The 18,227-nt window shown below is 39.4% G+C and overlaps 1 protein-coding gene across 1 annotated transcript in view; it reads left to right on the forward strand.

Annotated features, from left to right (window-relative positions):
* The window catches only part of ctbp2l (C-terminal binding protein 2, like), a 118,058-nt gene that overhangs the window by 43,530 nt on the left and 56,301 nt on the right, over nucleotides 1-18,227 (forward strand). The window contains 1 exon segment of the mRNA XM_079260494.1: nucleotides 10,249-10,444. Coding sequence (XP_079116620.1) covers nucleotides 10,387-10,444 — 58 coding nt within the window. The 5' untranslated portion in view covers nucleotides 10,249-10,386.

An 18,227-nucleotide genomic window follows, 5' to 3' on the forward strand; every position in this document is an offset into this window, starting at 1 on the left:
AAAAAACTCATTCATCATTTGGAATAAATCAAGATATTACTTTTCTTGAAAAGATGCAACACTCTCTTGCAACTTCTACATCTAAAGATATTTTACCAAATGAATAACATAAGGGAGAAAAAAAGTGATTTCATTGTTTTGGTTTTTTTTTAGCTTCTTGAGGTTTGATTAGCTGTAAAAGATTTTTGTACAGTAGAATGATTTGTGGTCGCATGAGAATATCCAAGAAAATACACAACAGTGTCCCCATCTAATTCTACATTTTCATTTTAATCTTGGAGATTTGCTCTGCGAGTCAAATTACGATGTTATATTACAAACCGCAGCAGCTGTTAGAAGATTTTTCATCATAATTGCTAAACAAATATTGAGATGAACGCAATTAGACTGTGCTCAGAGTACAGATGTGTGCCAAGCCTCAGTCGCCTACAGAACAGAACATTTTCAAAAGTTTATTTGGATTTTCCGCTGAATAAACACACTGCAGAAGCTTGTGAGAAGAAAGGAAAAAATAGTGTTTTGTTTCTTAACAATAGGGTCCCTAGAAACTCTGTATTACAATTATACAAAATAAATAGTGAAATAAAATAAGAATCCAGAAAATTAAGGGGATCATCATACCAGTAATGCTCCCCTTGGCAAAGTAAATTTGCTCAGCAGAACACAACATCCAGACCATAATTTAGTCTTGCTTAAAGGGGTGCTATTATGGTATTTCTAGTTTTTTGTGCTCTCTACAGTGTTACAGTGTTGAATCCTCATCAGACATGTGAACGGCAGTTTTTTTTATCACCTAAACGCATGTTTGAGTTTGAGTTTGAGTTCCAGCAATCTCTTCGTTCAGTTTCCATGGCGACGAAAAACGCATCATTTTAGAGAGTTTTTTCTACTTTCTACTAAATCCTTGTGACGTCCCGGGGGATAAGGTTCGGTGATTGGTTGCCTTCTACTGGTTAACAAGGGCATGTACAAATACATCAGGCGGGTGGAAAACGTCGGATAAAGTTATTTCCAACGATGGCTGGTGAGGTTACCAAAGAGAGACATCCTGCTGTATTCCTTGCTGTGGGTTGCTGTTTTCCACTTTGTTTTCAGGGTCTGATTCAGGTTCCAACATGTAGGGCTGTATGCTATGTGTTGACATTGTATTTTGATTTTTTATTGAGTTCATATTGGCCTAATCGTTCTGTTTATGAGATGTTACAATGACGGCGAAAGCAGGTGCGGTGCGCGCTCCCGATGTAGTGCAGTGGCGGGAGGCGGGGCTTAATGCGGAAGAGTCTCAATCCACTCGTTTTGCCCGCAGGCTGATCTGACAGCCTACGGAGAGGGTTGGTCTGAAGTAAATAAAGCGATTTGTGACAATAACTCTATCAATCCCAGCCCTTCTGGTCTCAGAAATAAAAATAAATTAGCCTGAAATGCACATAATAGTTCCACTTTAAATGCTGAACAAGACATGAAAGAAAAAAACAATAGGGCCCATTGAAAACAATCATAGATACAATAGGTTTATATCAGGTCACTATTATTATTTTCATGTAATCTATAGTTTTTTTTCTTTTACAGCAACTAATATTTATTACTGTTTGGTCGATCTGTACAAGACTTGCAGTAATTATTGTATCAAAAATCATAGCCACAATTGACTCGCTCTGATGGCACACTGACATTTACCATGAACATCGCTGGACCTGTTGTTGCCTTGCAGTGTCCAAGGCTTAGAAACTTGCCCTTCACATCTTTATGTTCCAACCTAGAGCATTGAATTACAACTGGTTTGCTTCATGACACCACATCACATGCTTGCAACTGAATATCAAAACATTGGTTGTTGTGAACATACATCATGGCTGATTAAAAAAAATAAAACATGGTTGATTCAGCATAGAAACACAAGGATATTACCAGAGGTAGTGAGAAAAGAAAGAGTGGAAGTGAGGAACCAAGAGATGAGACAAGAGTCCACAGCAGACAGACTTTTGCTGTCTGGAGAGAGCTCAGAGAAGAGACAGGATTAACTAAAATTAACCTTCGTTAGGGGGTGCCAGAGTGCAAAAATCTGCCAAAGTTCAGTACTGAAATTTAAAACAAAATTCAACCGGTAAACACGTGAAACAGGAGAGAATTCAAATGTCGATCTCCACAATATTTAAGTGGTGTTTGATCTCATATGTAATGTGAGATCAGACACTTTAGGCCGTTATAGTTAAACTCTACTCCTCTTACAGCTAGTTTTTCACCCCAGCACCTGCTTCAGGGGACAAGTCTACAATCAGCATTTGTTCCTTTGTCAAATGACTAAGTAGTTACAGTATTTATTGGCTCCGTTCCCTGCAGCAGGGATGGAAATTTGAAACCCAGATGGACGTTTATTCTATAATGATGATACAGTATTAATCACAAGAGTAAATTTAACTCTACAAGATGATCAAAATTACAGGATTAAAGCTGTTTAACAGATATTGCAAAGCAGCTTACATGATAAAAAATACTATATATATTTAAATGCTGGCGCTACTTCACTGCAAAGGTTCATCTATGGCATATAATAAAATCCCAGGATTGATTCAAAATCCTATTTTTAGCACTTTATTAACAATTATGTATGCAAATAAAATTAAAGTTCAGTACAGATGGCCCAAGAAGCTGAGTTGTGCAGAATACACTGTTCGCTAAGACCAAAAGAGGAATTTGAAGGTTTTTCTTTCTGTCTTTTAATGCTTGTTTTGTGGCACAAAGGCACAGAGAGTAAAAACTGAACATTGTACTATGACAAATATTACTCAAGCAAGCAAGTAATATCAAATGACAAATCCAAAAATAGTCAAAGCAACAGCAGTTAATGACTACGACCTGAAATTGAAATCTGCTTCCTGCTAGTTCTAGTTTCTGGATGTCTGCCTTGCTAAACTGAGCCGAACACAAAACAGAACAAAGTTCCTTTTTTATTAACAAACATAAAAATCATTATTGTTGACTTCATTTGCCCCCAGTTCCAGAGTTGGCTTGGGTACCAGCGTGTGTAAACAGTCGGATCGGCTTTAAATATCTTATCCAAGCTAGAAAAGCGCACTCTTAATACCGATTGGAATTGAAGCTTTATTCTTCCCTGCGAATGTGTGAAAAGCCAGGTGAGAAATACAGCCTGGCTTTGTTCTGTTTTTGATGTGGATTGAAAACATGTTAAGTATGGATTCTCTGGATTTATCCATCACTCAAGTGTTTCATTGTGAAAATCCTCAATAAATGAATCCCCGCAGCATTAGGAAACAACTGATGTGTGGAAATTCCTTTCTGTTAGATGTATAAATGTCAGACACAGCCTTGTGAAGCATCAGAACAAAAACGTCCCTTTCAGCTGTGAGCCGGGGGGCTTTGCTGGCCCTACTTCACATACTTAGAAAGTTGAGTCTTGCAGGAGGAGACCCCAAGGCTTAATGTCAGCAAATTAATTATGGATTCACCCAATTAGTTCACAAACTACACTGTGTTCTATGGAAAGTGATTATTCCCCCCAAATGATGTCTCTTCTCAGTCTTTGCCCCAGTGAGCATGGCACCTCTCTCAGAGCTGTGTGTGTGGCCGTCAGCTTGTGTGAAGCGACACACAGCAGGCAGGTAGCATGACCTTTTTAATTATTCAATCTTCCAAACCCATCCGCAGTTGCTCCCTAAGAGCCCAAGCCTCCAGTTTGGCTTTTTAACACCTGTCCAAGCACATTTCCATCTATCTTGAACAAAATGAGACGCTTTTATGTTTAATTTTTAAGGCTTCCCTTTATTTTTCTCTTTAAAATGTTCATAGCTGCAAAGTTTGGATCAGTGCCTGGGCTCACGATCCTCCACCCCAGCTCAGAATATGTCAGACATAGTAAGAAATCAGTGTTACCTTCTGATAGTCTGAGTCAGAGGCAATTCTCATATCTATTTGCCAAAGCAAATTATTTTCTTATTTCGACAAAGTCAATTAACCACAGAGACAATTCTCTGCGAGATGGATTGCGACAGCAGTGTCATTAAATTTCACTGCATTACAAGAAGATGGTATCACAAATTAATTCACATTGTGATGGTTAAAGTCATAATCTTAGGTGGAGACAGAAACAAGGCAGCATTCAGTGATTGTTTTTTTTTTTTTTTTTTTTTTTTCAATTTGATTGTGGTTTAAATTCCTTTTGTCACGATTTCTTTAACAATCGGTTTGTTCAGTAAAAGGTCAAAATGAAAAAGCAGCAACAAGCTCACAAACTAGAATGTTTTATTTAAGTCATTTTTACTTTAAATTTCTTTATTTTAAAATGTCATTTTAAGTGATATTTACAGTTTCCTCCTGGGGACAAATAAAGTCTTTTGGTCTGAATAAGGATTTAAAAGATTCTCAAAATTTAGATGCAACATCTAAAGAACGAGTTGATACACGTGACGAATGTCTCATTGTTTTCTGGCAAATCAGATCCAGCCCAGGCTACTTTAACATGTTTATCTAAAGCTTTGGTAGGTAAACCTTCCAGAATACCTCAGTACCTTCTTTTCTCTCCGTTGTTGTCCTCATTATCTGCATGCCTCCCAGTTGTTTCTCATAAATGGGTTCACACAGTCTTTGGCAAAACAGCGTTTTTCTTACCCTGCACCGTGGTCTTGGAATAATCTCCAAAAATTTATTAAATTAAAAACATTAATATCCATTAATGATTTTAATATTATCCCGAGGAATGCTGTGAAGGAGGAATGTCACTGTTTTTCTTAAAAGTCATCTCGGGATTTTTGTATTTACCTCTGTGTTTAAGTCTGTGTTTGTTTTATATTTGTTTTATATAGTTTTAACTTTGTATAGCTGCTACCTTGGCCAGGTCTCCCATGTAAAAGAGATTTCTGATCTTAGTGGGACTACTTGGTTAAATAAAGGTAAATAAATAAAATAAATAGGAGCTGCTGAATGAGAGATACTGTATAGTGAATATGTTTCCAAGCAAGCAGTCGCATCACATTTCTTCAAACTTCTACATAACTGAAGACAGACAGACTTTATAGTTTATGTCAGAAGAGTGAATGTCAACAATGAATAAAACATTAGTTTGTTTTTGGCTGCATTTGCACAATGACTTTACAACTGATGCACAAATGAACGTGTAGCCGCCATATTTACCTCAGCGTGCCAACTTTAACGTCACGTCATCTTTGTCTTCTGGTCACTTCTGGAACGTAGACTGTTCTTACTGGAGTCTGGTGGCAGTCAAATAGACCAAAGAAAATGCAAACTTAAAAAGTTAGTATTATAATAACTTAGCGGTGAAGCTTTGTTGTGGAGTTTTGCATCACATAAAAAATAGTTTTGCTCTTACAGCACCAGAGAAAATGTTGACTCAGTTATAAAACAGCTTTAGGCAGAGCAGAATTTACCTCCAGTCAAATGCATCAGTAATAAAATAATATCACCAGGAGTCTTATTGTGCTGAAAACTTGAATATCTAGATGAATTATCTCAGATAGTCAGTGTCAAGTGAAACTTATTTCCCAAAAAGGAAGCCTTGTGTTGACCTTGTCCAGCATCCACGTCTGTTGACTTGGAGGCATCTGGGATGACAGCGGACTGAAGATGCAAATGTTGTGTGTAGTGTTTAACAACATCTGAAGTAAAGAAATGAAATAACATAAAAGGAAATGTAACTATCTGCTTTTTGTATGTAGATTTTCCAAACTTGACCAAATTTTTCTGATCTGGGGTTGCCATTGCTGGGATGGACTGGCGACCTGTCCACAGTGGACGTCTTGCCTAGCAGCAGCTGGGATACGCATGAGGACCCCTGTGACCCTGCATTGAACTAAGCGGGTGTAGACGGATGGATGGATTCTTGATTGACTATTTGCTTGGCTGTCCTTACCTTCCTTCACCGTCTGGGGGGTTTAAATCTGGTTGCAAAGTATAAACGTCTGGGGGCTGTAATGTTTAAAAGTACTGATTTTCATAGCTTTTAAATGTCCTGATGGTATTAATTAATCATTCCTAACCAGTGAATTCAACTCTTATAGTATAGTGGAACAGTTTTCCATCCATTAAAAATACAGTAAACATGGACGTTGAATTGTACAGATTGAACTGAAGGAGACTCCAGAGCAGGCAGAGAGGTGATGGAACTGGGAACATACCAGTCAGTGGTGCTTTTGTCTCAGAGATTTATTTCAAAGTTGTAAGGTGTTGTGGATGATGTTTGATCATTTGAGAATTCATAATGTACAACAAGATTCATTTTTAGAAAATCCTTATTTACTTATAGAAACTCAAATAACTTTTTATAAGATGTTGGCATTTTTTTTAGGAGTAAATCATGAAAAATGCATACTTTTTTTTTTTACTTAAGATGTAAGTCACATTATCAGAATGCATGTCATCGATATCACAGAGATATTTTTAACTTGAAACAGGACAAAAACTGGTATTTCAATAAGGGCTAAATTTCACACTGCTTTGGTGCAGGTAACCAGAAGAAGTACATTAGCAGTCTTCTTAATGAACCTAAGATTATTGCAATATTCATGAGTGATTTAACATTGTCTCATGTTTTACTAATATCGTGCAGCCCTGTATTTTGCAGAGGGGAAATTTGACGAGCTTTATGTGGCGTTTACATGGGAGTTTTATTTCCTGTTTAATTCCGAGTAAAAGTTAATTCTGCTTTAAACTGATGAAAAATTACCATGTAAACACTTAATTCCTAATGCAAATTTCTATTCAGAATTAAACTTAATTCCGATGTAAGTGTCTGGTTTATTCGCATTTTAATTCCGATCTATTTAATTCCTCTGTCATGTGAACCTTAATTCCGCTCTAAGTTAATTCCGGTCGTTCTGAGCATGCTCGTTACCTTGTCCTGTTTGGTGGTCTATCTTTCTTCTTCTTCTCAGTTGCTGCAAAAAGTGAAGTAGTATGCTCATGTTGAGCTGGTACTTCAATGTTATAATGAAAATAGCAGCAAAACTGGTACTTATTATGTAGTTTTTACAAGTTACGTGTGAAAAGACGAGAAGCAGGGAGCCAACTTTGTTTATTTCCGGTATACGTCACGTGCACCTTCTGTCCGAGGGACCCTTATCAACCTGCCGTTCTAAAGAGGAATTAAGTAAGTGAGGACTTGTTTAATGTAAACCTTCATTCGGAGTTATTATTTTCTAATAAATTCATAAGAGAATATGTTAATTCTGAATTACTTAATTCTGAATTATTAATTAAAAAACATCATGTAGCCATTGTTGATTGGTGTAAAATTGGAACACCCAGTGAGAAGACAAGTCTTGCAATAAAGCTTTGACAAACCTTTTCAGACCCTTTCTCTTCCCGTAAAGTTTATTTCTTCCAGATTTTAAAATAACCATCGATCCATACGTCTTAACTCCCATGCCACCTTTAGGACGTTTTCCATGTCTACCTAAACTGATCGGGTGTGAACACATTCTGCTGTTTTTGTTTTTCGCTGACTGAACTCATCATAAATTATTTCAGCAGTAAAGTTGCTCCAACATTTGTGTGAACGTGTCTCTATTGTGTAGTGTTCAGACCCCCACTTACAGAATACCCTTCCCCCTCTTTGTGCTGTATGCTCGGACAGTGATCTCTGTGTGCTGCTGAGGTTGAGCAGAGTTTGTGGAGTGTGTGTGCGCTCCAAGCTGAGCCATCCTTGGGAGGCAGAGCTGACCGTCACAGATATGGATTCCTACGTTTATTGTCTCTGCCTCACAAATGTTTCTCTTCTCAGCGAACTGCGGCCGCGTGGGCAAGGGCTTTAATCGATCATCTGACTTGTAATGCCTCTTAAATATTAAGATTAAGTGTGTAAAATCCCTGCTTAAATACCCTTTTCAAGCCCAGTCGGCTGCACAGTGTAGAAGTTTTTCTTTTACACTTTGATGAAACTGCTCTGCATCGTGCATTATATGAAAGAACTGGGATTTTTTATTCTGTTTGGGGGTGGAAAAATATGGAGGGAGTTTATTTCTGAGGTTTCGAAGCACTCTTTTTGTTGCCAACTGAGGAGAGAAGCGCAACAGAAAAATAAGAATCGTTGCGGGTGAGCACTTTCTTTCTCCACCCTCTCTCACTCTCACTCTTTATGTTGGGCTAACACACACACACACTCACACATAAGTGGAGGGCCCGGTGATTGATGACTCTGTGAGAGACCTCAGAGGGAGCAGCACTACAGAGAGATGGACAGATGAAAAGGGAGGAGGAGGGACTGAAAGACGGCTGAATTGAATTGAGTAACAGGGTGAGGCTGTTCAGCGGCGGTTAACGTGCTGGAGCCAGAGGGCTGCATTGTTGTGAAGACACCCTGGAAGTAGCCTCATGTGTTGCTTCCTCTCATCAGAATCACTCCTCCTTCAATGCTGAAGATGCCTTATTTCTGCCCTGGATGAGCGATCCGTCATCTGCCAAGAAGCCTTGACAGAGCAGGTAAATGACATTTCTAGTTTTGTCACAGTACATTGTCTTTCTGGAAAACCTCACTTGAACGTAGCTTTGATGTGCAACACCCACCTACACAATGTTTGCATACCAAATGCACGACCCCATGGCAACCAATGGCAGCGCCCACCCCCCCACCCCCCCGCAGGAAAACGCAACTTGCAGCACAACAACAACAACAACAACAACAGCGCTGGAAGGACCAGAGGAGCCCGAGAAAAAGAGTCCAAGATGATGAAATAGCATCCAAAACTGCTCAGATATAAGCCAGATGGAGCATTGGATCTCTGAAAAATTGGAAAGGGTCATCATGAAACCTGTAAGATCCACAGGATTTGCTGCCAGTAAAAGGTTCTGAAACCCTCAGAAGTCCGTCTGGATTAAAGCTGCTTTTGCAGCATCGACAGGCGGCTTTAATGTTTTGGTTGATTGCTGAAATCAATAACTAAATAATCTTGCTTGGAGAAACAAAAACGTTGACGACAACACACTCCTGATCCGCAAAAAAATAGTTCTGTATGTGCTGAGGTGTTCTGATAATGTCCAGTTTCACTGTTGATGTCTTAATGACAGAAACATAAAACCCTGTTGATCTCTTCCTGTTTTATTAGAGGAAAAAAAAAAAAAGTTAATTAACTTGTTCTCTCTGACAAAATAAGATACTTTTGCAATCTCAGCACTTTTCTGCAAGGAGTTGCACCTCGTGCTCCTGGTCCTGGCCGTGCAGGATGAGAGGTACGAGTTTCCCCCGGCGAGAGCATTTCACCCCCGTTGTGTTCCAGTAATTTTATTCTAATTCACTTAGATGCTGATCGTCGCTCTTCATGTACTGCCAGTGAAGAAATGCATACTCCTCTGTTTTCTCTCCCAACAAAGATGCAATTGTACAAATAATTGCTTGCGTGTCTGACAGTGATGCTGAATTGAGGGCTTTGTTGGGTAACATTTCCAGCCAAATAGACTTATCTGTATCTGAGAAGGCAAGTTTGAACGTTCACATTCATGAGTTTAGAGAGTTTAGAGGTGAAAAGGGTGAGCTATACCCATAGAGTTCGCCAGATGTTGCAATAGAAATAAAAAAAAATGTGATGATCTGAGTGTAGGATGTGTACAGGAGTGTGTATAAGGTAAGATTGAGTGCTCCCCTCTGAGTAGATTTTAACTACCCTCTGTTGGCCCGACTGTGGCATTACACGCCAGTCAGTTCCTCGTCTGAATAGCTTTATTTTGTGAGATGATGAATTTCCCTTCTCAAGTCTCACCAGCTTTCACATTAGCTCTTGTCACACTGATAAATATTCTAGTGCTTGCTTTTTTTTCTTGAATGTTTGAATGGTTTTCAGGGTATGAAAAAAAATAAAAGGAAAAAAAAAGGGATTCCTCAAGTGTCACTGCGACGAGCAAAGGAGGTGATGAGTGATGAGCTAGACGGAGCTTCAGATGGATTTGTCAGAGGATGGAAAAACACACTTCAAACAGGAGAAAAGTGGAGCTTTTGGAGCATAGAAGTTTTATCACTTTTTTTTTTTAGAGCAAACGGAGCACTTTGTCATTGAGTGTGTCTGCGTGCGTGTGTGATAGAAGGTGTGCGATTCAGTGATTTCCTCTATATCTCTTGCCTGAAGCTCTTTGTGAGGCAAGAAGCAGGGAGACTTTGTTGTCAGGGACTCTTTAATGCCTTCCAAGTCGGAGATTTTTGTCGTGCTTTAACAACAAACCTGTGCGCTTGTACAGTATATATGTGTGTTTAAGCAAGCGTCTCTGTGCTTTGTGGCTTTCTTGTAGGTGTATGTGCCGAGGCGGTATGCCCCGGGGAACAGTGCTGACAGTGCACTGAGTCTGAACCTTGTCAGTGTTTGTGGCTGAGGAGGAGTGGTTCCCCACCGAGTCGTGCCGTCCCGCGCCGTGCTGTGTTTTGACGCCATGTCCCTGACTGACAAACACAAAGTGAAGAGGCAGAGGCTGGATCGGATCTGCGAAGGTAAAAGTTACGTCTGTCTTATTTTTCTTGCACTACTCCGCTCTCAGGTGTGAGACTTTTCTGGACAACTATTTTTCCAGCATTTTATTTTATTTTATTTTATTTTATTTTATTTTTAAATCAATCACAATTTCTATTTCATGGTTTATTATTTCTCGACTGGGTGTGATATTGATTCTTGGCGTTTGAATGATCAAATCAAGCACTCTCTTCCTGCTATCTGAAAGATTATGGACTATTTTGTGGAATATTTTTATTGTAAAAACAGGATTTCATGTTTTGCATTTTAAAAAATGACAAGTCAATAACATCTGAATCATTAAAACATGGAAATCAATAAAACAGGGACAAGTAATGCTGTTTGTATAAACAGCGGCTGGTCAGGTCTTGCCAGACCTTGGTGCGAACTGACTGCTTTGAGGCTTATTAGGCCCGAGCACCTTGGCGGTGCGAAGGCCTATTGTAATTGCAGTGTTTATTATTTTTATTCGGACACTTCGCGTGCTTTTTTGGAGGCCTGAACGTGCTCGAAAACTCACCAAATTTTGCGTACCCCCCCAAGGGAATACGAAAAATTTGATATTTTGAGGTGCTCCAGAATGTTTAGGCGAAACTGAATGAGAGCGCCACCTATTTTAGGTGCCCCGCCACTGCATGTCGTTAATCTTTATGAAAATTCATACACATGATCTACATGACAGGACAAACAAAAAATCCTCTTAATGTCATGGTGAAATGTCGACAGGAAGGCGGCCATTTTAGGTCAAAGTCAATATTTTGGCGTTTTAGCACCTCGCATTTTAACGAACTCGTCCTAGGGCTTTTATCCCACTGAGCCACAAATTGCTCAGGATGTTCAGGAGGCATGTGTGATTCAATGTTGTGTTATTTCTTCTAATAGGAGACTTAGTTTACGAGGGGCGGGGCCTCAAAGTTTGATGTCTCGCCATGAAAAATTAAACGGATATAACTCCCACATAAAGCAACATTTCTGCACCAAATGTACTAGATATGGTGGCAGTCCTCTCCTACAGAGTTCTATATGTCAATATTTTGATTATGAAATAGCCACGCCCCCTGGAGGTCAAAAGTGTGGTTTTTTGCTCACACACCCATAACTCTGGCTTGGTGGACACCACATGGCCCAAATTCACTCAGGCATCACAAAACATGTTGGTGAAGAGATCTGGTAAAGGACGTTGCTCTACGCTGCACGGCGTGCCCGTGACGCCATGGCGAAGTTCCATGCGGCGGCGTGACATCATAAATCACTATAAAATTGTCAATTTTGATCTGATCACCCTAAAACTTATAGGGATTAATAAGGGATCAGTCCTGAACAGATTAATGTGACCATTGCTGGTGTAGACCTAAGCCCCGCCCACTTACAACAGGAAGTGGTTTTTTCCACGTTTGAGGGTCATGCTTCTAAGCAAATGGTCCAAAACACTTGAGCCTCCTCCAAAACATGTCAAACCCATTCATGATGCCACAATAAAAACCTCAAGTCGCTACGCTAAACAGGACATGGCGAATGGCGGTCCAACGCCATGAAACAGGAAGTACCTGTGACCAAGCCATGGAACCTTGGACCGCCATCAAACTTGCCATGACTGATGACAGTAAGGCCCTGAACTAAGCCCCATTGAAACATTATGGAATAAATGGAGCATGTCTCCATAGCGCCCCCTACAATATTTCAATCAATCAGCCCCGCCCACTACATTGATCGACATGGATAAAATTCAGCACAGTTGGAGAACCTGCCAGTACCTTCAAAAAAGTCTCTTGGACATATGGGCTAAATTCAACAGGAAGTCGGCCATTTTGAAAAAGGTGCCATTTTTGGGGTCATTTCTTTGCCATGCATTTTAAACAACTCCTCCAAGGGATATTGTCCAACTGACACCCAACTTGCACAGGATGCTCAGGAGGCATGTGTGATTTAAAGTTGTGTTATTTCTTCTAATAGAAGATTTAGTTTAGGAGGAGCGGGCCCTCAAAGTTTGATGTCTCATTAACAAAGACTTATTGCTAAAACTCCCACATAAAACAACATATCAGCACAGGAATCGACCCATTTGATGCCAGTTCCATGATGAACAAAATCTACAATGCAATAACATGACTATGAACTAGCCCCGCCCCTTGGCAACAACAAGTGTCTGATATCATGAACCAGGAAGTACCTGTAACAAAGCCATGAAATTGTTGATCTTCACCATACTTGCCATGAGTCATGACAGTTATGTACTTAATAGAATAAAATTACAACATATTGGAAAAGATAGTAAATGGCTCCATAGCGCCCCCTACAATATTTCAATCAATCAGCCCCGCCCACTACATTGACTGACATGGATAAAATTCAGCACACTTATAGAAGCTCCCAGTACCTTCAAAAAAGTCTCTTGGATATATGGGCTAAATCCAACAGGAAGTCGGCCATTTTCAAAAGGGTGCCATTTTTGGGGTCATTTCTGTCATTTTCTTTGCCATGCATTTTGAGGAAGTCCTCCCAAGAATTTTGTCCAACTTTAACCCAAATGAGTCAGGATGCTCAAGAAGCATGTGTGATTAAAAGTTGTGCTATTTCTTTTAATAGGGGATATCGTTTAGGAGAGGCGGGGCAGCAAAGCAGATGTGATGCAATGAAAAGGAAAACAGACATAACTCCCACAAAAAACAACCAACCTGCACCAAATTTGCTACAGATGATGCCAGGCATATCCTTCACATTTGTGCATGGCAATAATTAGATGATAAGTTAGCCCCGCCCCTTGGTGACAGGAAGTGACCGTTCATAAGGCCTAAATGGCCTGAAGTGCAGTCTGGCTGCACTTTAGGTTGAGAGAGGCATGGGAAGGATGTTGCCAGGGGAGGCGGTGGCATTATGCCGAGCGGCGCCATGGTGCGAGGGCCTATATCACCGCTTGCGGTTTTAATTTTTCATGTTTTAGAATTACAGAAAAGGAAAAAAGAAAAGAAAAAGGGCAGAGGCTAATGCTTGGACAAGAGTTGCAGCTTGTAAATCTTCCTTGCATCCTGCTGAGAGTCTTTCAGTTCTTGTTTAGAGGACTTTTCTTGCTCATCTCCTACAAAAGAACCTGCTCTTTTGGCATCCCCAGAATGTTGATGATGTTTACATTGTGGCTGTACAAGCTAGTTCTGGATATTGATTTGAGTTTCAGATCCTTTTTTCATCTTCAGTCTTTTTTTTAATATATAAAAACCATGTGATATCTGCTTTCAAAAATTACTGCCATTTGACTGAATCTATTTTTTTCCTCCACCTGTTAATGTGTCACCTGTGTCACTGGCTGCAATCCAAGGCCAAAGCATGTGTTGCACCGTAACTTTGCAGTCAGAGATTCTATGTACTGCATTTCAAACATGTCTTCACTCTTAGTGGCCTCAAACTAAGTTCCATTTTCACTTGTAAGTGTGGCTTTGTGGTTAGCTTAAGCAGTTCTCTTGGAAAGTGTCTTGCTTTACTAGACCTCGGCGGTTCTTGCTTACTGTAATTTCTCAATTATGTTCCAAAGTGAGGACCATGCTACCTGAAAACGCTTCTTTGCTGCTATTTTCGTCCACCCTGCCACTGCTTTGTGGGCAGTAATTATGAGTTCTCAGACTGTGAGGCAGCTCATTAGAGGAACCTTGGATGACTGAATTCCTCTCCATCATACATTTCGTTTCGTCTTCATTTTCTTACAGAAACTCCTTCAGACTCCTTTACGTCCCATTTCCAACCATCCTCAATGTTATCAGTACTGCCTCAACAACTGTTGCTGATCAATGCTTATTGATTGCTATCATTTTCTCCTGGTGCACAGTGCATGTCAGATACGGCAGAAGTCAGTGTGTGAATGTTGACTTCACCGCAGAACAAGTCACCTGGTGGATGGAAATGAGATCACCAGCTTGTTTCGGCCTTCCATTTGAGCCGTGGTTTTTCTTCTTATGGTTTTGGAAGCGCTCTAAACATCTGATCTGAGGTTAGATTACTGCAGGGGTCTGAGCGCTTTCCATCCTGTTACGTCTGTTAAGAAGACAGTTAGTGTTTTTTATCATGAATGGCAGCGATTACCTGGCTTTAGGTTGTAGATTAGACACTCACTGCTTTTAACTTGGGACCAGAACAGAGAATAGGATCACTCCCCCCAACCCCCTACTGTGTATAAAGTCAACCCAAGCAGCATCGAGTATGCTATTCTGTGTGGGTGGTTTAAACTGTATTTGAAGCCTTGCGAATGTACATTTTGAAACCCACTTGTTTGACTCGCCCCAGCATGTGTGTATGCACATATATGTGTGTGTGTGTGTTTGTGTGTCTGTCAGGCTGTATCCTGAGGTAAAATCATCTTGTCTCTGCTGCCTGGGTCCCCAAGAGGCTTGTTAAGCTGCTGGGCCCTCCTGGAGCCAGTGCATGGAGAATCAGACATGACTGCAGTGCTGGAAAATGAAGCTAGACGCACCATTACCCCCAGTGCCAGCATATTTGTTTTGCTGTATAATGTAAGCACCTCAGTGTTTGTGCACTTCAGATGAAGGGCATGTGCCACACTTCCTGTACAGGCTCTCGGTTAACTTCAAGGAAAAACTGGTCCTCGGTGATGTAAGTGAAGACATTAGGAAAATACATTAGTATAAATTAAGAGCACCGACCTTGAAATAAGTCTTAATCCGGTGTTGTAAAATGTATTTAAACACACTTAAATTCAAAGAAATTCAGAATAAAAATGTGTCTTACTTCAGGATAAGGCATTCAAATATTAACTATTATATTAGATGATTTAGTAAATGTCTAAAAATCTCTGTTATGATGGAAAACAGAGACTTAATGAAGGCAAAATAATCAAGAATACCAGATGTTATTTTCAGATGATTCAATGATCAGCAACAGCCAGTGATTTAATTACCTTGCTTTTGCCTTAAATTATTGTTTGGCATGATTATTTTTAAGCTAAAGAAATAATGTAATCACATCTGAGGTCACATCCCTTTTTTTAAAAATATATTTTTGATTTTTAAAAGTTTTTTCATATATATATATATATATATATATATATATATATATATATATATATATATATATATATATATATATATATATATATATATATATATATATATATATATCTTTTTTGTTTATTTATTGTTTAATTTTATATTATTTTAACTAAAATGTATTTTTTAGATGCAATAATTCAAAACAAGATGAAAATAATCACTGTTGGCCATAAAAATCATCTGTAACTTTAACAGACAGTGAGGTAAATGAAAATCACCCCTCAATAGCTGGTTAGTTTAGCTTGAAGCAGAGGATGCTGCTCTGGCTTTACCCAGATCAAATTCCACAACCTCCAGAGTGTGTGGCTATTTATTGGCCACGACTAGTTGCCAGGCAACCAGCGAAGTCTCCTAAAGATACAGGTCCCATCCAAGAAATAATGTTCTACACAACAACCTGTAAAATAGTAAATTTTCACAGAAGCTACCTTACTGATGATTAGATCCTACGAAGCCCAGGAAAGCTGTTGTCTTCACTAATGACAGCAGCAACTTTCCTCTGAGCACACTGATGTGACAGTCAGCTCAATCATCTCAGTTAATGAGCAACATTTTTTGTTCTAAAGAGTTTATTTCAGCTGTTGACAAATCACTAAGTAATTAGGATCGCAGAAATTTGTCAAACAGCACAAACAGAATTACATAATGGCGATGGGAGTCCACTGAATGCCAATGAGAAGCATTATTAAATAATCATCTGGCCTTAAAGCGAAGCATAAAAGCAGTTATATTTCACAGCACAGGTGGGCCGTTTATCGGTCGGAATCCCTCTTGATTAGCGCTGCAGTCAACACGCACCTGCTGAACTTTTATGAATCAAGACACCTGAGGCAGTAAGTCATTCCTCAGGGAACAACTGTCTGCTTTGTTGGGCGTGAACTCACAGGAGATGATTAGAGAAACCACAGCAGGTGTTGCTGCAGTGCATTCACAAAGGAAAAGTTTTAGCCCGCTGGAATGATCAGGGGTTTCGCATTGCATGCGATCCGTTCCTCACCTGACTCACAACTGTAGACAAATAGAATCTTGCAAAATAATTTGGGGATTTTTTTTTTTTTTATAGCCTATATCTGATTGGAGGTTTCCAGTTTTTATGCCTTTTCACAAGAGACGTCACATAGATGGCCTCGGTCCATTTATTATACAAAGAAATATTGTGATTATTATTTATTTATGAATTTTGTAATTTTTTTAAAACTAACTTTCTGATGCCAACATAAAAAAGCACCACAATTTAGCTACAAGGTAAAGTTGTCAACAGGATCATCTCTGTGTTGGAAATAAAACTAAATATTATTGCTCTCTAGGGAAAATGTATGAAAAGACTACAGGACCTCTTTCTGGACTTTGCAGGGTTTTGTCTGTAAACTACACTGCAAAAATATTTTGTGAATGAATTTGGTGACAAAGAAAAAAAAAAAGATTCTGTAGGCCTTTGACTTGCAGCTGCCTTTAACAGTGTAGAGTAAGCTGGGCATACACCAGGAGTACACCCCCTGCCATGACTGAGGAGACATTTCTGTGCATGCGAAAGTCAAACAGATGATATCCGGACTATAATCTCAACAATATCAAGGAAATCTGGGAGGACTTGTGCATTTCTTAGCTCTTTCAACGGCACTAGAAAACTTAAATCATGGTTTAACTTGAATGCAAAGATCATGGACATTTATTCCTTAAAGATTATTGCTGGATGTCCGTCTGTGTGACACTGAGGGGGAGTGGTAGATGCTGTGTGTCAGCTGGTGGTGTGTTGGATCGGGGAGACGCACCAGACATGTAGAGAGCAGAAATGACACACTGTCATGGCAGAGAAAACACTGTTTTCTATTCCAAACAACAAAAACCTGATCAATTTCGGTGATCAGTGACACAATGGTTTCCTGCTAACAAGGGTTGCTGCAGTGCTGCTCAGAGTTAATGATTAATTTAGGAGAAACATTGCATTATTTGCTCTCACCAGGGCGACGTTGTGAGCATAGAATAAAAATCCTTCAGTCGGTAATTCAAACAGATCACTAACATGCCGTCTTGCAGCCTAAACTAGTAACAAATCCTCGCTCAGTAACAAAACTATGCCAAATATCTGACAAAATAGAAAAAGACAAAAAAAATTTATAATGAACAAATAGATGAATATGAATAAATGATAGAAATTACTGCAGGTATTTTAGTTTTTGATCTTAGCAGGACATCTATTACAAGAATTAATAGCAACAGTCCTTTAACAATTCTTTTAAGACCCCTTTGAGTTCATATGATGAAAACCTGTATCATATCATAAAAGCTACCATTTATCCATTATTTTAAAATTAGTCTGCATTTTACCCATATCCATTTGACCCATTTACCCATATCCAGATTTACAGGAGAGCAGATCAACCAGTCTTTCTATAAAACAGCAGATTCTGTCAAAAATGTGTTGTCAGGGGAAAAAAAAAAAAAATTGTTGTCAGCACAGAGGTTCACACACTTTTTCCTGCACCGACTGTGACTCTATCTGTATTACACATTATAAAATAACACACACCAGCTCTCCAGATGGCCATCATATAGGATCAGGGAATCAGTCTTGTGGCCACCAATCGTGAAGGCGCAAAGAAAGAAAGAAGAAGAAAACAGCTTGTGATTTGCGATTTGTTCATGAGCCAATGACCAGGCAGAGTCCTCCCTCCGATCGCATGTAGCAGTGTGATAAGGCTGCCGTGGT

Source organism: Telmatherina bonti, assembly GCF_933228915.1.
Source record: "Telmatherina bonti genome assembly, chromosome: 21".
In the NCBI taxonomy this organism is placed as follows: domain Eukaryota; kingdom Metazoa; phylum Chordata; class Actinopteri; order Atheriniformes; family Telmatherinidae; genus Telmatherina; species Telmatherina bonti.